The 24,774-nt window shown below is 44.4% G+C and overlaps 1 protein-coding gene across 1 annotated transcript in view; it reads left to right on the forward strand.

The window, feature by feature from the left end:
• The first annotated feature begins 7,917 nt into the window (after positions 1–7,917).
• The window catches only part of LOC142483638 (uncharacterized), an 82,280-nt gene continuing 65,423 nt past the window's right edge, over positions 7,918–24,774 (forward strand). The window contains exons 1-2 of the mRNA XM_075583656.1: positions 7,918–8,289; positions 9,842–10,086. Of these exons, the coding sequence (XP_075439771.1) occupies positions 7,918–8,289; positions 9,842–10,086 (617 nt within the window). The remainder of the gene's footprint in view (positions 8,290–9,841; positions 10,087–24,774) is intronic.

Below are 24,774 nucleotides of genomic sequence, written 5' to 3' on the forward strand. Positions count from 1 at the left end.
CCAAACTTACTCTGCCCACCTTTAAAGCAGCAGTCCAAGCTGTCGTTTAAAAAAAAAAAAATCCCTTTGAAATGTGCATCAATCCACACATTGATAAGTAATTAGCTAAGTTGCGATTGATTTGTGAAGATCCGGCTCGGGGGTTCACTAAATGGTTGCCAGTGCAGCAGAAGAGGACCAAAAATGTAAAGTTCTCTGGGGTGATCATGTGACCAGGCAGTCACTGGATACAATTGAGTTTTGCACAGCTAGGGAGAGGGCAGTGTTCAAAAAAAGGGGGGGGGTTGCCAGAGCCTGTTTCAAAAGAGGAAGGGGATGTGACTTTGTAAATGGTTGCTATAGAAACAAAAAATGATTGTTACATTATGATACATTAAAATTTTAATTCAGAGTTGTTTAAAAAAAAAAGTACTACTACTAGTAGCATTATACTAAAAAATAATACAGATGCACAGTAATACCCTCTATAGATATACCAAGAATTGTTAAGTGTGAGTGTGTGTGTGTGTGTGAGTTTATGACATGTGGAAGGAAGGTGAGGGGTGAGAGTCATGGCGAGGGGAGGGGGGTGAAGGAGAGACATGGCGAGGGGAGGGGGGTGAAAGAGACATGGCGAAGGGAGGAGGGTGAAAGAGAGACATAGGGAGGGGAGTGAAATAGAGACATGGGAATGGGTTTAAAAGAGAGAAATGGGGAGGGGTGAAAGAGACATGGGGAGCAGGTGAAAGAGACATGGGGAGTGGGTGAAAGAGTCATGGGGAGCGGCGGTGAAGAGACATGGGAGCAGGGGTGAAGAGACATGGGAGCAGGGGTGAAGAGACATGGGGAGCAGGGGTGAAGAGACATGGGAGCAGGGGTGAAGAGACATGGGGAGAGGGGTTGAAAGAGACATTGGGAGGGGAGGGTGAAAGAGACATGGGGAGGTGATCGAGAGACATTTAGAGGGGGGGTGATAGAGAGACATGTGGAGGGGGGGGATGATAGAGAAACACGGGGAGGGGGTGCAAGAGACATAGAGAGGGGGTTGAAAGAGAGCCATGGGGTGGGGCGTGAAAAAGAGACATGGGGAGAGGGGTGAAAGAGACATGGGGAGGGAGGCGATAGAGAGACATGAGGAGGGAGGCGATAGAGAGACATGGGGGGATGAAAGAGACATGGGGAGGGGGGGTGAAAGAAAGACATGGGGGGAGTGAAAGAAAGCCATGGGGAGGGTGGGTCCATGATCCTCAGTTGCTTGAAGAGTGGGCCCGGGTGAGTAGTTTTTTCTTCTTCACAGGTCCGGGAGATGTTGATCGGACGGCTTCTTAGGGTCAAATAAGACATGACAGACCTTATATAAGGCCTGTGACATCACATTTGACTGACAAATGATATATCCACCAATCTAATTGGTGGATGTACCATGTGATGGCTTCCATTTTATTTTTTGGCAGAAATGACATCATCTTAAGTGATTGGATAATAAAGGAACTATTGGATCTCAATATAAATGTAGAAAATATGCAGGGCCAAAGCTATGACAATGCTGCAAATATGCGGGGAAAGCATAATGGAGTTAAAAGACATGTTGAACATGAACCCACGTGCGTTTTATGTACCATGTAGTTCTCATTATTTGAACCTAGTGGTTAACAACACTGCCAAACCCAATATAGGTGTCATTTAATATTTGGGCTTAATTCAACCGTTGTATAATTTCTTCCCCAGGTCCACCAACAGATAGATCATTCTTTTAAAATCCTTACCCAATTTAACACTAAAGAGAGTTTGTGAAACACGTTGGGAGTCTCGTATTGATGCAGTTAGACCAATTCGATACCATCTGGGAGCGCTCTATGTTGCGTTAGTGTATATTAAAGAAGATGTGACATTTAAAAGTGAACATCATGGCCCCCAGAGTAGAGCTGTTGCGTACACTCTCGCAAAATGTATTTGTGACTATAAATTCATATGTTGTGTAATATTTTGGTATGACATATTAAGTACAATCAATCCAGTGAGCAAGCAGTCTATAAACTATGACAAAAACAAGTCCAAAGACCAAATCTGGGGCTCCAAAAAACAATCCCAACAGTAGATTTGGGGCCCTGTTTGTTTAAATCAAAAACACTACAGTAATGTCCAATCCTTTGTCTCATAAATAGAAAGGTATCCTTACCAACTCCACTTATAAATGGTGTAAATGATCAGTCTAGGGGTTTACAGTATATACATGTAGAAAAGATGGCGCCTAGCTGGTTCTGCTCTGTTATTGAGCTATCACAATTCAGCTGTAAATGTTCACATGGAATGGCACATAGTTAACTTTTTAAATCAATAACTGTAGACTTGCTAGTCTGACAATATTAGACTCTATCCTCAATAATAACAAAGTGGAGACTCACGGTTATCAAAGGGTGCATCAGTTCAATCCTGCTCCTGTGGGTTGCTGCAGGGCACCTTTTGGTGTGTTGTTCGCTAGGTAGATAGTACAAAGTGAAAAATGTGCGATGCACAACCGGAACGAAAAAATAAATGAACTGGAGAGAGGGTACAGTAACTACACAATTTGCTTTTAATAACTCATCTAATCAAATGACCGGCAACAAAACGTGCGCGCACACAGAGGTTTTCAAACATCTCTATGGAGCTTGGTCCCACCCCCCGTTCGCGTCACGTGTCACTCACGCGTGGCGCGCTCACGGGACGATCGTGCACCACTCCCCAGCTGCGACACAACACCCGTAACAATGCCCACCTGTCTCCTGCGCTCTGCATCCAATCACAGCTCCCGCGGGGGCCACACCTCCGTTCCGCCTCTCACTTTCATTGCTCCAGTCCTCCTATTTAATCTCTGCTTGCTCAGTTACACATTGCTGAGCATGGACCATAGTAGCCTTGTGTTCCTACATTCCTGCTTTGCCTTGCCTTGCCTTGTGCCTTGCCTCTCTTGCTTTCAGTTTGACCTCATGTGTACCGACCCGGCTAGACTCTTGGACGCTCTCTGTATAACGACCCCAGCTTGCCGTCGACTACCTGCATCTCTCCATCCCTGACCACGGATATAGGACATTCTTTTAACCCACCAGCTCCAACCCTCGACCTCGGCATTACATTACATTTAGCACCTTCCTAGAATGGGTGGCCCGGAAGAGGGTGCAGGCAGCGATTACTTTCGAGGGAGCGGCACCGGAGGTAGGGGGACATGGCGGAATAACGTACCAGGGACTAGTCAGTCGCTGCGCACCAACTCGGGCGTCTGTTGGCCGTTTAACCAGTCCAACTGCACGTAAGACAACTGCCGTGAAGACACCTCAGGAGATCGGGATCAAACGTAAATATGCAAAAACACCTGCAGTTGAGGCGCATGCGCGATGGACACGGGGAAGGTTGCATAGGTTACTAGCTCCGTGCCACGCTCATAAAAAAACACAATAAAAACACCCGAAAACCGACGGAATTGACCCCAAAACCGCAGGCATCCTCCACAAACAGACAAGGATGGCTCCGAAAAAGCCAGGCTCCCTCAAAAAGACCAAAACAGCCGATGTCAGGGCTTACTTCGGAGGCGCCGGCTCGAGCGGGGGCATGGAGGAAATGGCGCCGGTTTCAAACCCTGATACGGACACCGAAGTGGAAGGAGAGGAAGACAGCCGTAGTAGCCAGGGATTATTGCCTGTCAGGAGGTGCGATTTCGAAAGGCTATACAACGACCTGAAATCACTCCTACAGGCGGAAATCAAGGAGGTGAAAAGGGACGTAGTGAAACTAGGCTCAAGGACAGATGATTTAGAAAAGAAAATGGATCAGACAATTAAAGTGGTTAAAAAAACGGACAAAAAAACAGGGGACTTGCAGAGACAAATAGATGAGCTGCGGGAGAGACAAGAGGATGCGGAGAAACGCGATAGGCGGAATAACCTCCGAATTCGGGGGGTCACGGAGGAGATAGGGGACTGCACGGAATATATCACAAAATGGTTGGAGACCCTACTCCCTGACTACAGCAAAGAAGCCCTGGCTCTAGATCGCTTGCTCCCTATAACGAAAGTTCTACGAGACCGCAATGTAAGAAACAGATGGACCTTCCCGTTCGGATTGATGGTGGCTAGGAACGAGAGGGCCATCACGATGAAGGAGCCCACGGAGGGTCCAGAGTTTCTCTCTAAACTGGGCCTAGGGGAGGCACCCGCACAGGCCATGGAGGAGGCCGAGGAGCATGGAGCCAGAATGGAGCGGTGGAAACGGCTCGCCCAAAGCTAAGGGGAAGCGGCGCTGATAAGCCACTGTTACTTACCCACTATGGCGCACGGTTGCGCTTGGGAGTTGTTGCGCCGTTTGGTGTGTGGTTCGGGGTTGAACTTTTTGCCTGTCCGCTCAAATTACTGAACGCTACCTGCCCGCCGCCACAAGATACCCCCTAAATAAATAAAGGATGGAGGGGACCGATGCGGTGGCTACCCACAGGACTGTCCACGAAAAGAGCCCCGGTCACAAAGAGGTGAATCCGCTGGCGAGGTCCTGAATCCCGAAGAACCCCTGCAAAAAAAAAGGAGACCAAGGCTTGCTTACCTTCAGTCCGAGGAAGATGGCGGCAATCGTGGAGGGAGGAGCGGCCCAGCGTGAGGCGCAGATGCCGGAAACATCCCAAAGGCGGGAAGAGAGCGCGCGCTCCATCCTCGTGGCAGAGCACCTCTCAAAATGGCGGCCGCCGGAAACAGGAAACCAGAAGTCGTCATCAGGCGGTAACCTGGGCTCAAAAGCCTACCTTCCTTTATCAAGTGTCGCCTTATGGTAAGTTATGTCCTGCACTAAGCAGAGAGCACAGACCACAATGTTGCACTTGAAAAGTCTCGGCCACACTCTCACATATTATGATATTATGGAGGGTATCGTGAGATTATTATAAAGAAAGGTTACTCAGAGTTTGTATAAGAAAAGGTTTATCATTTATTGTATCACAACAATATTCAGAAATATCAGAAATATCAGAAATATCACAACAAGCTTCTTATAAGCTGATGGCTAGCAGTTACAGTATGTTACCAATCCATTCCTAACTATGCAGAGATTATAACTAGATATCCATTGTCAATACTCACAAATCAAAAGATATTACGATAGGTCAGCCAGTCCCAGCTCAAGTCTCATCTGTGTGACTTCACACCTAAGTTCGGTTCTCTCTCTAACATGGAGTCGGGCAAACCTATTATAGGGTGCATTATTTGCTGCGTACGTGCGTCACGTGTCATGTGTCCATGCTCTGTGGTTTGTGACGTATGATGTTTATGATTTAAGAATTACAGTTAGTGACGTATGATGTTTACGATATAGGAATTACAGTTAGTGACGTATGATGTTTACGATCTAGGAATTACAGTTAGTGACGTACAGTATGATGTTTACGATCTAGGAATTACAGTTAGTGACATATGATATTTCATAAGTTACCGTTCAGACCGCGGCCTGTTTACCGGTGTTAGTTCCCCTTTTTAGGTCTATGTAACCTGTCCCAATATCCTGCCACTTCTGAGCAAAACAAGCTATTATTTCTAAGACAAGAAAACCAGGATTTTAACAGTATACTCTAAGCTATACTAGGCCTTATAATGATACTATGTATATATGTACCTGTGACCTGTATTCATTATGCGTTATATGCCAGAAAATACCTGTAATCCATAACAGCGGGGACGCATCAGACGACGCCATCTTGGAGGGGGCAACTGGATCGGAAGAGCCAGGCGCGGACATCATCGAGGGGCGCCGCAAAGCGCCGGTGGTTGCCGGGGGGCCTACTCCGTCACTCCGGAACACACACCTGGGGTCGGACAGCTGCGAGGACAGGCAGCGATAGCAACAGGGGGGGAAATCATCGCGCAGGCGTGAGGGGCCATCGGTGGAGGATCAAAAGACAGAGAAGGAGCTAGGAGAGGATAGGGGCGGGAGTGGTAAAGGGGGCTTTGACCGCAAGAAGGGGCAACGGCAAGGAAAGGGATAGGTTCGAGAGGATGGGGAGAGAATCTGACAGGTCGCCTGGGCAAGTTAGGAACAGAAGTAGGGAGGTAGAGGTATTAGAAAGTAGGGGGAAGTAGGAGAGGAAGATGATAGATGGCGGAGAGGGGATGAGGCGAGTAGGAGGATAGGACGGAAAATGGATGGAATAAGACAGAGAGTTAAAGTATGTGAAATAGGTTGGCAGGATAGGGGGAAGGACGACGAACGACAGGAAAGGGGATGGAGAAGGGAGAAGACAGTCAGAGGAGGGGAAGGAAGATGTGGAGTAAATAAGTGGGTAAGGGAAGTTAGAGGGTAAGAGACAGGTAGAGGCACAGTGGATGGAAGGGGGTTGTGAGAGAAGGGGTTAATAAAGTAGAACAGATGGAAAGCCAGAGAAAGTTGATGAGCACAGAGGAGGAAAGAGAAGGAGCGACCTCCATGGAGCAGATAGTAGAGGGAAGCAGATAGCACACAGGGGGTAGGAGCACTCACCGATGGAAAACAGCAGTCAGGGCAGGCGGCAGGAGACGTCGAAGCAAAAGAAGATGGGCGGAAAGACAGGCAGTTATAAGCCTGAGTTAGAGGTTTGAGAGTGTTTTGTTAAGGCAAGAGGAACGCAGAGCGCGGACACGGGGTGGGTACCAAGGGGACTACCTCGGGGTCGGCATGTGTCTCGACTGGGCCGGGGGAGGGGGTGGGCCCCCTACGCCGGGCAAAGTCCTTTGGATATGGGGTAAGGGGTGCGGTGGAGTACCCGCGAGAGCCCCCAGACCAAGGGCATTGGACTTGGCTATAGGACTGGGGTGTCCTAGGGCCGATGACACAGTGTTTTTTGTTTATATGTATTCATGTTTCTCCTTTTTTGTCTCCCCCGTGTACTTTCCTCATGTATCACCCCCCCCCTACCCGTCCCCCCCCCCTGGGGGTGCAAGAGCAAGAGGCGGCGACAGCACGTGAGAAGACAAAGGCGGGATCCACAACTACCTGGCGGCAACAGAATGGCCCAGCAGGACACCGAGAGAATCAGGTTCATTTTAAAACACTATGAGTATTGAGGTCAGGTGCATTTCACATAATGTTAAAAGCCTGAATAGCCCAGCGAAGCGCAAACTAGCCCTAAGAGATTATAAAAGACACAAAGCTGATTTACTATTCCTCCAAGAGACTCACTTCTCCAGAGACAGCTACCCAAAATTCATAGATAAAAACTTCCGAACGGTACATTTGGCGTCCACACAGGTAAAGAAGAGGGGGGTGGCCATAGCGATTCACAACAGAATAGCCTTCACGGTAGAGAAAAAAGTAGCTGATAGAGAAGGTAGATATCTTATCTTAGTGGGCTCGCTCCAAGGGAGACCTCTTACACTGGCATCCATATACGCACCTTGCGAGATATCAGAGGACTTTTTCGCCCTTTTCTTTCAGAAATTACATAGAGAGGCCAAGGGAACGCTGATAGTAGCGGGAGACCTCAACAGGACGATAAATTCCAAATTAGACCGGTGCACTGAGTCGGGGCTCCCACCGAAGTTAGACATCCAACAAATCACCCAGGGCTTAAAGGACTGCCAATTGGTCGATATCTGGCGGGAGCAGCACCCACAGAGTAGAGATTACACCTTCTTCTCCCATCCCCATAACCGTTACAGCCGGCTAGACTACTTCCTGGTATCCAATAGACTGGTCCCAGTGGTCTCCCATACGGGTATACACGATATTTCGTGGTCAGACCACGCACCCATAGAGCTGCGGTGCACACTAAATTCACTAGACAGGCCAGGAGCAAACTGGAGATTAAACGAACTGCTGTTGAAAATCCCAAATACCCAAAAAGAAATTGGAGCGAAAATAGTGGAATTTTTCTCAGAAAATTTAGGTAGTGTGTCATCACACACCACATTATGGGAGGCCCATAAGGCCACTCTTAGGGGTACGCTCATGAGCCTAGCAGCTAGACGAAAGAGAGATCAAGAATGCCAGATAAAACTCTTACAGGAGAAATTGGCAGCCCAAACAGAGGAGCATAAGAGAGATAAAAGTGATGGCTCCTTAAAAGCACTTTCAGACACCAAGCAGCAGTTAAATGTCGTACTAACCTCCCAGGCGGAAAAGGAAATGAGCTGGTCTAGGCGCAGGTACTTTGAGAAGGCGAACAAGCCGGACACCCTATTAGCTAATCGACTCCGCCACAGAATTCCTAATTATAACATACAAGCCATCCACACCCAAGGGGTAGACCTTACCTCGAATCCTAAGCGGATCTTAGCGGAATTTAAACGTTACTACGAGGCGCTCTACGATGGAGGGAAGGTCATACATAATCAAAAAACGAGGGACAATCTCAGGGATTTCTTAAGGGAAGCAAAACTACCAACATTGACCCGGGCGGAAGGGGAAGCGTTACAGACGGACTTCTCTTTAGAAGAGTTAACGACAGTTGTAAAGTCACTTAAGCCTGCCAAGGCGCCCGGCCCTTATGGCTTCTCCAATCTATACTATAAAAAATATCTAAAAATTCTAGCCCCACATCTATTAAGAATGTTTAATTCGGTCATGCAGGGGGCCTCGTTTCCAGCACAGATGCTTCAGGCATCCATCTCCCTGATCCATAAACCTGGCAAGGACCCGGCAGACTGTAAGAGCTACCGGCCCATCTCGTTGATAAACACGGATCTCAAAATTTTCTCCAAATTGTTAGCCAATAGAGTGGGTATTGTCCTTCCCAGGTTGGTTCATCCAGATCAGGTAGGGTTCATCGGAGGAAGGCAGGCGGCAGACAATACCAGGCGGATCATTGACCTGATTGATCTGGCACAAAAACAGAACACCCCATCAATGGTATTGAGTCTGGACGCCGAAAAGGCCTTCGATAGGATTGATTGGCCCTATCTGAGAGGAACGCTTGAAGCATTTGGCTTTAGAGGACGTCTTCTGGAGGCCATCATGGCCCTGTACGAGGGGCCAACGGCAAGGGTACGGCACCAAGGGTTCCCATCGGATCAGTTCCCAATAAAGAGCGGCACTCGTCAGGGTTGCCCGCTGTCTCCCTTGCTGTTCGCCTTGTGCGTAGAACCTCTGGCGGCACATATAAGAAACAACCCAGATATTACGGGAATATCTGTAAAGGAGCAGCCACACAAAGTGGCGCTCTACGCGGATGATGTGATCCTGACATTATCAAAGCCCCTTACCTCCCTGCCCAATGTCTTCTCAATTCTGGGGACCTTCAAACAAATCTCAGGGTTCAAAATTAATCAGGCCAAATCTGAAGCCCTCAATATCAATTTATCGAAGCCGGTGGAAAAATTAATTGGACTAAATTTCAACTTTAAGTGGCAACCCTCCATGCTTAAATATCTAGGGGTATATATCACGAAAGATTACAAAGCTTTGTATAAAGCAAACTATCCCAGGTTGTTCCGGACTTTGCGAGAGGATCTCCGGTGGTGGGCGGAGTGTAGCATCTCGTGGATAGGTCGCATTCATAGCATAAAAATGAATCTCCCCCCGTGGGTGCTATACCTTTTCCAGGCCCTCCCGATCCCTCTAGTAAAAGGCAACATCCTTGCGTTACAGTCCCTAATAACAAAGTTTATCTGGGATAAGAAAAGCCCACGAATTAAAATAGAAATCTTGAGGAGGCCGACCTTGAGAGGAGGGTTGGGGGTGCCATGCTTGTTCGCCTATCACGAAGCAGCCCAGCTGAGCCAGATTGTGCAATTTAGGCATTTAGATTGGGCATTTAGACCCAAGCCTCCGGAGGTGGGTAGCGTTAGAAAAGGCGTGCTGCGCACCAATAGAAATTCAAAATCTAATTTGGTTGTCCAAAAAAAACAGGCCCGCCATGCGGACACCTCTGCAGGCAGTAGCCAGCTCCTTGAAAACGTGGGAGGCGACCAAATTTAAATGCTCTCTTACATCCCCGAATTCTCTGATGACCACGATTTGGGGGAACCCAGATTTTGCTCCTGGACTGGATAGCTCTAATTTCTCAAATTGGATTCGAGCAGGGTATCTCCGTCTAAATGATCTGGAGGGTAGGCAATATATTAAGACATTCGATCATATAAAGGAGGAAAAAGCAATTCCTAATGCTGAATTATTCAGGTACCTCCAGATCAGAGCTTTCTATAACGAAGCTCCAATTCGGCCACGGAGAACAAATTTTGAGCAGCTCTGTTCAAGAGACACGGACACGAGGGGACTAACCTCTAGAATGTACAGGGAGGTGGTCTGTCCGGAGCCGGATGACCGACCCAGACTTAGTTACATGAGACAGTGGGAAGCAGACCTAGGGGAGACATTAGAAGACGAGGACTGGGATAGGATCCTGCAGGCAGCAGACAAAAGCTCTATCTGTACCACGTTAAAGGAGAACGCCTATAAAGTCCTGATGCGGTGGTACTACACTCCCACTAAATTATTTAAATTTGTCAAAGGCTACTCTCCGCTCTGCCCCAAACAGTGCGGAGACAGAGCGGACTTATGCCATATGCTGTGGTCTTACACAAGGGTGGCGCCGATTTGGGCAGAAATTAGAGACTGGCTTCAACGTTTACTGGAGGTGGAGATCCCCCTGGACCCATGGCTGTTCCTGCTGGGCAGACGGGTCGGGGGACTATCTAACGCCTCGCATAAGCTAATTACACATTTGGCAACCGCCACCAGGTGCGAGATTGCAGCATTATGGAAGCAACCAATTCTCCCAAGCATCCCCAAGATTAGAAACAGAATTTGGTTTGTTTGCCGGATGGAACAGCTAACAAGTATGGTTAACGACACCGGCCAAAATTTTCTAAAAGTCTGGTCGCCTTGGCTGGAACAGACGGACATCCCGGGAATAGATAGTGCCACAATATTGCAATGATAGTTAAGAAAGGCGTTTTCCGGTAACGAAAGGGATCCATGGCAGGAGAAAGACAGTAGAACAGGGGGAGCGGGCGGGAAAGCGCCAGTCAACGACCATCCTAAGAAACAGGGAAGGAACAAATAGGGCCACAGAGCGCTGGGCATAGGGGCATATACATATAACATATATATATACATATATATATACATATAACCCCACGGGGATCTCGAGGAGGAGCACAATCACCGGGAGAGATGGAGATTGGAAGTCCGGAAACTCTCTCCGCTATGGCGAAAGATCCTTTAACGCACCCCACCCCACTCCCCCTTCCCATCCCTACCCCCCCCCCCCTACCTGGCTTACCCCGTAACCAGGCCCCCTTGTTTGTCTTGTGAGTCTAGTATGTCTAGTCTTTGGACGATTGTTAAAAAACAAAAAAGGGTGAAATTACTGATGCCAACGGGAAGTGATAACATGTATGTTTTATTGCACCCAATAAAATCAAAGTTTAAAAAAAAAAAAAAAAAAACCTGCAGTTACTCATAGTCCTGAGCGGAAGACACCTCAGGAGATGGGGATCAAACTTAAAAATGCAAAGTCTCCTGCAGTTACTCATAGTCCTGAGCGAAAGACACCTCAGGAGATGGGGATCAAACGTAAAGATGCAAAGACTCCTGCAGTTACTGATAGTCCTGAGCAGAAGATACCTCAGGAGATAGGGATCAAACGTAAAGATGCAAAGACTCCTGCAGTTACTCATAGTCCTGAGCGGAAGACACCTCAGGAGATGGGGATCAAACTTAAAAATGCAAAGTCTCCTGCAGTTACTCATAGTCCTGAGCGAAAGACACCTCAGGAGATGGGGATCAAACGTAAAGATGCAAAGACTCCTGCAGTTACTGATAGTCCTGAGCAGAAGATACCTCAGGAGATAGGGATCAAACGTAAAGATGCAAAGACTCCTGCAGTTACTCATAGTCCTGAGCGGAAGACACCTCAGGAGATGGTGATCAAACGTAAAGATGCAAAAACTCCTGCAGTTACTCATAGTCCTGAGCGGAAGACACCTCAGGAGATGGGGATCAAACTTAAAAATGCAAAGACTCCTGCAGTTACTCATTGTCCTGAGCGGAAGACACCTCAGGAGATCGGGATCAAACGTAAATATGCAAAAACTCCTGCAGTTACTCATAGTCCTGAGCGGAAGACCCCTCAGGAGATGGGGATCAAATGTAAAGATGCAAAGTCTCCTGCAGTTACTCATAGTCCTGAGCGAAAGACACCTCAAGAGATGGGGATCAAACGTAAACAGAACAGCAATATCAAGCAGCTAGTGAAGAAAACAAACAACCAGACCAGCGTTTTCAGTTTTGAGCAAGCGCTGGCTTGTGGTACTGATAATAACCCCAAAGCTCTCAAAAGAAAAAGTGCTAATCAGCCTGGAGTGAATTCAGAAGTCCTTGGGAAGGGCAAGAAGTCATTGGAACCTTCTGAACAAGGAAAGGTGAAAGCCCATCACAGCAACCTCAGCCTCCAAATGATTAACTCTGTTCAAGTATTTCACCCATTGGGTAAAAAAGCAGGTCCCACAGGTCCAGGGGCACCCGCAGGATCCATTACACTTGGAAATAAGCTTGGACCAATGCAAGGACGCCAAAGCCAGACTTCTGCTTCTCATGTTCAGTGGTCACTTACTGATGCGATTAAAAGGTCATGGCCAAAAAACAGGACAGTATTTCTGGAATTAAAGGAGTCGGTATTAATGCCAGGCCTAGGCTATTTAAAATACATGAGTACACAAGACCTGACATTAAAACCAGTGAAATCAAACAACATGGGGAAAACAAAGCTTCAGTTATAGAGAATCCGAAACACTTCCCAGTGATATCCATAGAACAGGAAGCTGCAGTAAGATGCATTGAAAAGGTCAGCCAAACCACTATCCCCATTCCAGCTCCTGGCATTAAAACCAGTGAAATCAAACAACGTGGGGAAAACAAAGCTTCAGTTATAGAGAATCCCAAACACTTCCCAGTGATATCCATAGAACGGAAAGCTGCAGTGACATGCATTAAAAAGGTCAGCCAAACCACTATCCCCATTCAAGCTCCTTTCAACCAGAAGCACCAGCTTTCTAACCTGCAGCACCAGCTTTCTAACCTGCAGCTTCCTATCAATGTACCCAGTAGAGTGGACAACTTCACTCCATCCTTCTGTCAACAGCCTCTCCAAGAGCTTGAGGTCTCCATACCTATTCCACCAGAACAGAGAGAGGAGAGAGAGGCTATGAAAAGGAAAGCACAACTGGAGAGGGAGTAAGCCTGTCAACATACCTCCAATGGGAGGCTACAGTGCTTTGTTCAGAGGCAGGAGGATCATAATGACAAAGTGAGAATTTGACGTAAGGGGAGGGTCTGACATAACAGCACTGGGATCTATGCAACCATTTTAAGTCAGCATCCATCTTAGGTTTTGTCTGAGTGAACGGGTTATGAGATGGACGTTTTTGAATGAGGTTTTTGCTTTAATAAACCAAGCAGCTAACTGAAAAACCTTGAGCAAAGTGCCAATGTTATGAAAAAGGCCAGACTGATAGGGATGGTTTCTGTATGTAGAGAAAAGGTCACCAGCTTAATAAAGTATTATTGCTGAATCATCTCATTTAGACATCCCATAATGTCATCAACTCAATGTATTCGTGTGCATAATTTGTTTACCTTTTACGCTTACGTAGTGACGACACGCAACCTTGTAGAGGGGGCGTGGGTTTAGTATTTTGTGTATAAATAATGCCTGTATGCTACCATGTCTTTGGGAGGGTTTTATTTTGAAACTCTCCTCTGCGTGTGCACCGCACAAGCAATAAACTTATTTGTCTATTCTGCAAAATATAACCTCAGACTTGTGTTGTTATTTCACAGAGTTTATCAGATGGCGCACCGAATAGAAACCCAAAAAACACCGGAAGCTGAGCACCTGGAAAAACCACTCCTCGGTCACTCAAATCTGAGCGCTCGTAAGAATCAAGGTAAAAGGCACCTTTTGAGGAAAGCCTGAGTTTAAAAAGTTGTTTTGAGTGATGTGTAGAGAGATGTGTTTTGAAGGGTGTCTCAATCTGTGTTGACGGGTTAACCTAGCAGTGTCAAATAAGTTTATTTGTCTGTTCCTGTATCCATTTTAAAGTGTTAAGTTTTAAGTTTTATTGGGATTAAGGTGAGAGTCCCATTAAATTTTTGGTGTTTTGGTGATAAAGGTGAGTGTTTGTATGCTTTAGGGATTGTTTTTCAGACTGTCCTGGGTTGTGATAAATATTTTTGTTGTCTGAGCAGGAAGGGTCCCTGATTGTACATTTGCTCTGTCTTGTCAGTAACATACCAAATGAGGTTATTTATGGATATCTGTTTAGAAGGTCTTATCTGTATCCATGTTATAGAAGTATAAGGTTTATCAGGGCTGGGTTGGACCCGCTGAAGTAATTCAAGTGTTTTCTTGGGTATAGTTATGGTGAAAAAATCAGAACAATAACATGCCAAAAGAGTTGTACGTAATCAGCTTGCGCTGATTATTGTATCAGGTGTATTGTACAGGTCAATTAAATTTGATTTCTGTAACAGGAGAATAATGGGAAACCAAAGTTCTCAGAATTTGCCGTTAGAGGTTGTGTGTCTGCAGACAGAAATAATAAAGAATGGATACAGAGAACAAGAAGAGACAATATAAATATGTTTTGTTGGCCAATGAAAAATACATGCAAGTTCAAATGAAAATACACATGCAAGTCCCAGTGAAAAAACATGCCACCCCAATGAAAAAAGTTTGTTTGCAATAAATTACTATGGAAAGAAGAGTGAAACTATGAGTAGCCGCACCGGTTTTCTTATTCGTAAGAATGCGAACGCAAGGGCTCATAGTGGAACCTTCTAACTTTCAGTGATCCCTGTGTGTCTGTGGTAGTATAAATCTTTGGATTTTATGAGGTTTTTGTGGCAAAAGTCAAGCATGGCGTGACCGGCTGGCGGACACCGCAGAAATCAGTTGTGAACGTATAAGCTTTTCCTTCCATTTCCCCACATGCAATAAGTGGTTATAAATCATTTCCTGATATAAACTCAAGTTTCGGTGCCGGCAAGTAAAATTGTTGCGCCCTTAATGGAGAGTGGTTAGATGGATTTGATACCCTAATTAATTTTTCCTGAATGATTACCTGTGTGAAAGATAAACCATGCTAAGTATCACGTGTGCACAAATCACCATCCAAAAACTTGCAAGTACGTACGAAAACATGAATATTTTTTGCTCACAATGAAATTTAATGTCTGCAAGAAAGAGGATCAGAATCACAGCAGCACAGAGCGTGCCCCCACCTTTTTCTCCAGCGCGAGGAATGTACTAAGATACGAAAGTTTAACTCAGAAAGCTCCGGAGCATCAGAGTAGTTTTAAAGTCAGGTTATTTATGAGAATAAAGAAAGAGAAGAGAACTTTTATTAATAGTTGCAGGGTGAAATTGTGTGGTAATAGGGGAGAAATGTCTTTCTTTTATTTGTTTGTTATTTTTGTGATGTTGTGTGGCTGTGTGTGAGAGAAGTTTTTTGTATTGTGTGTGTTCTGTATTGTGTTTAACGAGTAAAAACACATTTCAATTTTATTTCTATGGGATAAGGATATGTTTGGGAATATTTTGTGTTCAAAAATGTGGGTAAAAGATCATAAGCATTGTTTGAAGTATATATTGTATTGTATGTTTTCATGTATATAACGCCATTAATATGCACAGCGCTTCACAGAAGTGGTGCACGTCGTAATCATATAGGTAGCAAAGGGTAAAGGTAAGAGGTCATGAAATAAGTGATCCAGACATAAAAGTAACATTAAGGAAGAGAAGTCCCTGCTCTGAGGAGCTTACAATCTAATTGGTAGGTAGGGAGAGCGTACAGAAGCAGTAGGCTTTGATTAGAAGCCAGGAGAGGAATTTCAGGAGGGGAAACGCAGAATCAGAGTTTTAAGAGTAGAGTGATTCTGGCAGCAGCGTTTGGGAGAGATAGTAGGGAAGACAGGTGAAAGTCAGGAAGCTGGGATAGCAGGGGATTACAGTAATCAAGAGGGGAGAGAATGAGGGTCTGTATCAGAGTTTTAATAGTGAGCAACAGAGGAAAAGGTGTATCTTTGTGATATTGTGGAGGAAAAAGCGACAGTTATAGAAATGTTTTGAATGAAAGAGGAGAATATGAGAGAGGAGTTGAGGGAGTGACCCCTAAGCAGCGTGCTTGAGCTACTGCATGAAAGATTCAAGAGTAATGTGAAACTAGATAATAGGGTCAGGTTTGGGAGGAAGTATGAGGAACTCTGTTTTTGCCATGTTAAATTTAAGGCAAAAGAGGGCCTTCCAGGATGAGATAACAGAGAGACATTCAGAAACTTAGGTTTGTATGGCAGGTGTAAGGTCAGGGGTTGAAAAGTAAATGAGGGTGTTGTCAGCATAGTGGTGATATTTAAACCTAAGAGATGTTATTAGGTCACCTAGTGAGAGTGTGTACAGAGAAAAGAGAAGAGTGTGGTCCACAGAGGCAAATGCTGCAGAGAGTAATAGGAGCAGAGTGTAATGACCTCTGTCTGGGGCAGCATATAGGTCATCAGTTATTTTAGTTAGAATTGTCTCCGTGGAGGGAGCAGTGCAGAAGTCAGATTGTAGAGGGTTAAGGAGAGAATGGGTGTTGAGAAAATGGAGCAAGCAAGAGAATACAAGACAAGTTCAGTAGTTAGAAAGTCAGGTCAGGTCAAGCTTGCTATTTTTGAGTCATGGTATAACGATTACATGTTTTAAGGAGAATGGAAATGTAGCAGATTAGAGGGAGAAAAGGCGATCCACAGTGATGGTGACATTCTCTTTTGAGACAGTGGAAAAAGAGTCAAGGAAAGCAGGAAGAGAGTAGGAAGCGGAGTAGGATAGGAGGAAAAAGAGGGAATGTTCTGGTGTATGAATTCAACCTCTTTCTTAAAATAGTCAGCAAAGTCCTGAGATAAGATGAAAGAAGAGTTAGTGAGGGTTAGACTTGTGAGTGTTGATTAATGGAGAGAAATAGGTGTGTGTAGCTTGAGAAAGGACAGAATTGCAACAGGATAGCATAAATTTGTAGTGAATGAAGTCAGTGAAACTATAAAAGTTCAAACAGAAGGCATTAAAAAGAACTGAGTGGAGGGAAATAGCATGAGCGTGTGGAGTTATTTGTGTGTTAAGAAGTTATATAAACCTCAGCTATATAAAAGCCTGTTGGTTAATTTTTGAGAGGCCATAAAAAATGTAGTTCTTAGGGCTCTGGATAAAGCTCCATGTATTTAAACTTTAAGCAAAAGTTCCAGTCCAATAATTATTATTTTTAAGGAAGAAGCCGTGGTGTACCATTATCTTATCTTTTCAGGGTCAATTGGCGAAACGCCCAAAAACAAAATGGCTCTTTGCCCGGAAACAAGTCTTATAGAAAATATTTTTTCTTTAGTCAGATGAATATGCAGTGTCTTTAAAATTATAAAGCTGACCATGTGCTCGGCACAGTGCAAAGAGGTTATATAAAGCAAGACATTAGTGTGAAGTCTTATACAAAATCATTTGTCTATTAACTGAATATGTGATGTATGTTATAACGAATTAACCATTTATTTTTTCCAAAGGTGTCCGTAAGCAGTGGTTATTGTAAAAATTGCTGTGTAATCTAGAATGGGTTTGCCAGGAAGTGGTGAATTTGGGAGTCACCTCTCATTTGTGGGTGTGTCTTGTGTATAGGGTTAAATACAGGGGATACATAGTTGCAAAAGCAGTTACATAAGTGAATAAGGTATGCATTATGTAGAAGGCATTTCAATTTTTTAACAGAATAGTTACAGTGGAGTGTTTGGGGTAAAAGCCAGATAGGGATTGGCTAGGGAAATTTGTATGGGTAAAATAATGGCTTAATTGGGAGTGAATATTTTTCCATGACAGTGGATAGTATTGGGAGAAGAGAGATTGGCCTGTAGTTTGAGACAGTGTTTTTTTGTCCCCACTTTTGAAGATTGGGACAAACTCTGGTAGTTTCCCAGGTCTTAGGGATATGGCCTGCAGACAGGATAGAATTAATTATGGAAACAAGTGGGTTAGCAAGGGATGAGGCCCTAAAGTTTCAGGAACTTAGATTGTATCAAAGTCAGGTTCACATTGGCTACTTAGTTTTAATTTGAGGAACATTAATAGGGAATACCTCTGTCTATATGTGGATGCTAAGACAGGAGTAAACACATTGATACAAGAATTTAGTCCTAGGTATAAATTATCTCCCTATGAGACACATATGGGATGACTTATGACTATCAGCAGTCCAAAGGAACGAATTAAGGACCATGTTATTAGTAATAAAACAATAAGTTGTATGCAACTAATACATTTTTTGAGTCTCTCTAGGCAACGTTGAAAGTGCACCTACTCGAGATGGGGTTAATAGTCACATATTTCCTGCGCAAGCATGCTTTTCATCTCAGGTGAAAAGGCCTAAAGTAATCACCAATACAGCAATTAAAGCGGCAGAGTAATTTTCCTGGACCCAAAGTACAGTAAAGCTCGTTCCAGCTCCACCAAACGTTCCAGCGCCACCAAAGACCAAGTCACCTAAAGCACAGCCGCATCAAGTTAACGTCTTGCCGAGTCAAAACTCTAACCGTTAACCAACGAGGAAAATAAGACACCAGGCTAAGGCCAGGTTTTATCAGAACATTTCATTTTTCAGAGACTCAATATTTTTATTCTTTAGAGTGTGTTAAGTTAGAAATTTAAGGTGTATGTAGAATTGAGCCTTGATGGGAGGATTGGTTTCCTGGAAGCGTGGCTTGTGAAAGCTCTTGTATGTGTTTTGGCAGTACTCATCACTCTCTATGTATGTGTCATGTGCAGCAAAACTTTGATCCAGAAGTGTGTTGCACCTCCACCGAAAGGAGGGGGTCACCCAGGGGCGTGTGTCAGCCACAAGGAAAGGATCATAAGTCAGCCATGTTGACCATCGCAGACATTGTCTGTTCTGATATTCTGAGTGAATGATGTATGCAATGCGTGCAGGGGTGAGGATCACGCATTTGCTTCCACAGATACCAAACCCCCTCAATTCTCAGTAATAGAATGTTGTGATGATTCTGAAAATATATGATGATAGAGATAGATGCAATTTCTTTTATCTAGCAACTGCATATCCAAAGAAAGGTTGCTTGCATAAAATAAGGTTTTTAGTATTATGTGTATAATTGCTGTATTTTTCCAATTTTTTAAGGGAACCTCTTTAAAGGGTGTATCACACACTAGGAACAAGAATCAATTTATGGGTGAAGTGTCTCCACCAACTAATGAAACCTGTGTAAAAATGTATGTTTAGTCAGATAACAATTTACAGGAAGGATGTGGCCTTAATTTTGCAGTTTTAATTTTATCATTAAACCAAGAACAGGTTCAGATTAGGCTTATGGCCTTACAAAACAAAATTTAGACTATGTTTTAGCTTCAAAAGGAGGGGTATGTGTCCTAATTGAGGAACAATATTGTGTTCTTATTCCAGATCAGTGTAGCAATGTGCAGCATGAACTAGATGAAATACAAGAGATTCAAAAGAGGTTTACAAAGGGAAGTGACAGATTATCACCCTTGGGGTTAGGTGAATGGCTTAGATCACTTGGAGCAAAAACTTTTGAATGTTTTGATGTGTTTGGGAGTGTCACTTGTTGTTATATGTGTGTCACGTGTTGCAAAGGTATGATCCACAGGTGTGCGACCCCCTCCCCCATTCGGATGCCACTCTTTACAGATGCCAGAAAACAGCAGTACCGTGAAGAAAGAAGATGCCGACCACAGTTATTCAATTCATCAAAAGACATATTGGCCGCAGCGCCTTACGAGACTATGACAGTGAAGGGCACGCGCCCTTGTCCTCTGAGTTATCCCTGGACTATCATCATGAACTTAATTCTCAAAAGCTATGTTTTAAGAATAAAAAGGAGGGAGTGACAGAGTGAGAATTTGACGTAAGGGGAGGGTCTGACATAACAGCACTGGGATCTATGCAACCATTTTAAGTCAGCATCCATCTTAGGTTTTGTCTGAGTGAACGGGTTATGAGATGGACGTTTTTGAATGAGGTTTTTGCTTTAATAAACCAAGCAGCTAACTGAAAAACCTTGAGCAAAGTGCCAATGTTATGAAAAAGGCCAGACTGATAGGGATGGTTTCTGTATGTAGAGAAAAGGTCACCAGCTTAATAAAGTATTATTGCTGAATCATCTCATTTAGACATCCCATAATGTCATCAACTCAATGTATTCGTGTGCATAATTTGTTTACCTTTTACGCTTACGTAGCGACGACACGCAACCTTGTAGAGGGGGCGTGGGTTTAGTATTTTGTGTATAAATAATGCCTGTATGCTACCATGTCTTTGGGAGGGTTTTATTTTGAAACTCTCCTCTGCGTGTGCACCGCACAAGCAATAAACTTATTTGTCTATTCTGCAAAATATAACCTCAGACTTGTGTTGTTATTTCACAGAGTTTATCAATAACATCTCTAAACGTTACGGATACCCACCATCCAGACTTATTTCCCCCATGAGCTACTTACTGTAGGCCCTAAAAAACAAAACAAAAAAAAAAACCCTGACTAATCTGTAACTGATGACAAGCTCTGTGACTATCTGTAAATAAGATTTATATGTATAAGTCAGTTTGTAACATATTTTACTAAGAATATATTTAAAACTCTTCAATAAAATGTATCTATTTTTAATTGAACTCTTTATTTACTAAAGAAATTATTTACAAATGCCAAGGGTTATTGAAATTCTGCAAATTAACTTTAGATTACCCTCTTGATGATATGAGAGAGAGAGAGAGAGAGAGAGAGAGAGAGAGAGAGAGAGAGAGAGAGAGAGAGAGAGAGAGAGAGAGAGAGAGAGAGAGAGAGAGAGAGAGAGAGAGAGAAGTAAGTCAGACCCCACATATAAGAAAGAAACAGATAAATATTTAACTATATGCTTTGTCATGTTGGATGTTGGATGTATGTATGTACTGTATGTCTTTATTTATATAGCGCCATTTATGTAGAAAGCGCTTCACCGCAGTAATACACGTGACAATCATATAAATAATACAAATAACAGATCATGGGAATAAGTGCTTCAGACATACTGTAAAAGTAACATTTAGGAAAAGGAGTCCCTGCTCCGAAGAGCTTACAATTTAATTGGTACTGTAGGTAGAACATACAGAGACAGTAGAAGGGCGTTCTGGTAAGTGCGTCTGCAATGGGCCAAGCTTTTTGTATGCGGTCTATAGTATCAGCCACGGAGCTACTCACATGCTTCTTTAAGCAGATGTGTTAGAATGTGGGTCTTAAAGGTGGATAGAGAGGGTGCTAGTCGGGTATTGAGGGGAAGGGCATTCCAGAGGTGAGGGGCAGTCAGTGAGAAAGGTTTAAGGCGAGAGAGGGCTTTAGATACAAAAGGGGTAGATAGAAGACATCATTGGGCGGATCGCAAGAGTCGGGATGGTGCATAGCGAGAAATTAGAGCTGAGCTGTAAGGAGGGGCAGAAGAGTGTAAAGCTTTAAAAGTGAGGAGGAGAATTGAGTGTGAGATACGGGATTTGATAGGAAGCCAAGAGAGGGATTTCAGCAGGGGAGACGCTGAGACAGATTTAGGAAAGAGTAGAGTGATTCTGGCAGCAGCGTTTAGGATAGATTGTAGGGGAGACAGGTGAGAGGCAGTAAGACCGGACAGCAGAAGGTTCCAGTATTTGAGATGGTAGAGAATGAGGGTCTGTGTCAGAGTTTTAGCTGTCGAGCAACAGTGGAAGGGAGTATCTTTGTAATATTGCGGAGGAAAAAACGACAGGTTTAGCTACCTTTTGAATGTGAGAGAGGAGTCTGTGACCCCCAGGGCAGCGTGCTTGGGCTACTGCATGTATAGTAGTTCTTCCAACAGTAATGTGGAAGGTGGTAGTAGGGCCAGGTTTGGCATGAAATATAAGGAGTTCTGTTTTTGACATGTTAAATTTAAGTCGGCGGAGGATCATGTTGCATTGGGCTTCTCTTCCTTGTGTTTATACTGTACAATGTCGTGCGTGATCCAGGGGGAGCATGGGAGAAAAGAATATAAAAAAACACAATATAAGTGCAGACAGTTTGATACTGGGTGAATTAAAGTGATTTTTATCTTGGCTCATGAGTGTTGCCTACTCACAAGATTTAAATAGGACACGGGCAGTTTAGACACAATGGTCTCAGTGGACTGGATCTGTGGATTCTGAGTATGATGCGATCTTCACTCTCAGCCAGACAGCATATGTGTGGAGGGAAAGAGAGTATACATAGTGCAGACCAGTATGGTAAAAAGGTATAACTTTATAGAACTTTAAAAATGAACACTTACAATAAAAACATTAATTTCAGGCATGTATCACAATAATTGTGAGTGGAAGGAGGTGGACTGCAGATCTTAGGGCTCACCCACCACCTTTGCTGCGCAGGCATTGCGAGGGAAACTGCTCCGCTGGAGGGTCCTTCTCAGTCCCTTCCCGGGTACTCGGATGCTGGAGGCTCCAATCTCCCTGGTGTGTGTCTGCTGCGGTGTCCCTCCAGCGGAGCAGTTTCCCTCGCAGTGCCTGCGCAGCAAAGGTGGTGGGTGAGCCCTAAGATCTGCAGTCCACCTCCTTCCACTCACAATTATTGTGATACATGCCTGAAATTAATGTTTATATTGTAAGTGTTCATTTATAAAGTTATACCTTTTTACCATACTGGTCTGCACTATGTATACTCTCTTTCCCTCCACACATATGCTGTCTGGCTGAGAGTGAAGATCGCATCATACTCAGAATCCACAGATCCAGTCCACTGAGACCATTGTGTCTAAACTGCCCGTGTCCTATTTAAATCTTGTGAGTAGGCAACACTCATGAGCCAAGATAAAAATCACTTTAATTCACCCAGTATCAAACTGTCTGCACTTATATTGTGTTTTTTTATATTTTTTTCTCCCATGCTCACCCTGGATCACGCACGGATTTGTACAACCTGAGGGACCAGTGGAACCAGTCCCTAACCAGTTGGGTCGAGCAGGGGGTCTTTATATCATTTTTTATACACTTTAATATTATACACGTGTGTACATGCATTTGTCATATTCCTGCATCAATTGATTTAAGAATAACCACTGTATATTGATAGTGGACAATAGTAGAGTTAGCACTTTATATTCACTATAACACAGCATATACTGTACAATGTCACATACCCAGTAGCACTCCTTAAGACAAATATATATGGTGAGGTGGGTCTGGGGTTGAGTTTACATGGGTTTGTGTGCGCAGATTTAAATTGTTTGGAGGTCTGTGACTCCTCCCCGTTTCCAAACTTACTCTGCCCACCTTTAAAGCAGCAGTCCAAGCTGTCGTTTAAAAAAAAAATCCCTTTGATATGTGCATTAATACAATCCACACATTGATAAGTAATTAGCTAAGTTGCAATTGATCGGTGAAGATTCGGCTCGGGGGTTCACTAAATGGTTGCCAGTGTAGCAGAAGAGGACCAAAAATGCAAAGTTCTCTGGGGTGATCATGTGACCAGGCAGTCACTGGGATACAATTGAGTTTTGCACAGCTAGGGAGAGGGCAGTGTTCAAAAAAGGGGGGGGGGGTTGCCAGAGGCTGATCCAAAAGAGGAAGGGGGTGCGACTTTGTAAATGGATACATTAAAATTTTAATTCAGAGTTGTTTAAAAAAAAAGTACTACTACTAGTAGCATTATACTAAAAAATAATACAGATGCACAGTAATACCCTCTATAGATATACCAAGAATTGTTAAGTGTGAGTGTGTGTGTGAGTTTATGACATGTGGAAGGAAGGTGGAGGGGTGAGAGTCATGGCGAGGGGAGGGGGGTGAAGGAGAGACATGGCGAGGGGAGGGGGGTGAAAGAGACATGGCGAGGGGAGGAAGGTGAAAGAGAGACATAGGGAGGGGGGTGAAATAGAGACATGGGAATGGGTTTAAAAGAGTGACATGGGGAGGGGTGAAAGAGACATGGGGAGCAGGTGAAAGAGACATGGGGAGTGGGTGAAAGAGTCATGGGGAGCGGCGGTGAAGAGACATGGGAGCAGGGGTAAAGAGACATGGGGAGCAGGGGTGAAGAGACATGGTGAGCAGGGGTGAAGAAACATGGGGAGAGGGGTTGAAAGAGACATTGGGAGGGGAGGGTGAAAGAGACATGGGGAGGTGATCGAGAGACATTTAGAGGGGGGGTGATAGAGAGACATGTGGAGGGGGGGGATGATAGAGAAACACGGGGAGGGGGTGCAAGAGACATAGAGAGGGGGGTGAAAGAGAGCCATGGGTTAGGGGGTGAAAAAGAGACATGGGGAGAGGGATGAAAGAGAAATGGGGAGGGAGGCGATAGAGAGACATGAGGAGGGAGGCGATAGAGAGACATGGGGGGATGAAAGAGACATGGGGAGGGGGGGTGAAAAAAAGACATGGGGGGAGTGAAAGAAAGCCATGGGGAGGGTGGGTCCATGATCCTCAGTTGCTTGAAGAGTGGGCCCGGGTGAGTAGTTTTTCTTCTTCACAGGTCCGGGAGATGTTGATCGGACGGCTTCTTAGGGTCAAATAAGACATGACAGACCTTATATAAGGCCTGTGACATCACATTTGACTGACAAATGATATATCCACCAATCTAATTGGTGGATGTACCATGTGATGGCTTCCATTTTATTTTGTTGGCAGAAATGACATCATCTTAAGTGATTGGATAATAAAGGAACTATTGGATCTCAATATAAATGTAGAAAATATGCAGGGCCAAAGCTATGACAATGCTGCAAATATGCGGGGAAAGCATAATGGAGTTCAAAGACATGTTGAACATGAACCCACGTGCGTTTT

Source organism: Ascaphus truei, unplaced genomic scaffold (genome assembly GCF_040206685.1).
Source record: "Ascaphus truei isolate aAscTru1 unplaced genomic scaffold, aAscTru1.hap1 HAP1_SCAFFOLD_348, whole genome shotgun sequence".
Taxonomy (NCBI): domain Eukaryota; kingdom Metazoa; phylum Chordata; class Amphibia; order Anura; family Ascaphidae; genus Ascaphus; species Ascaphus truei.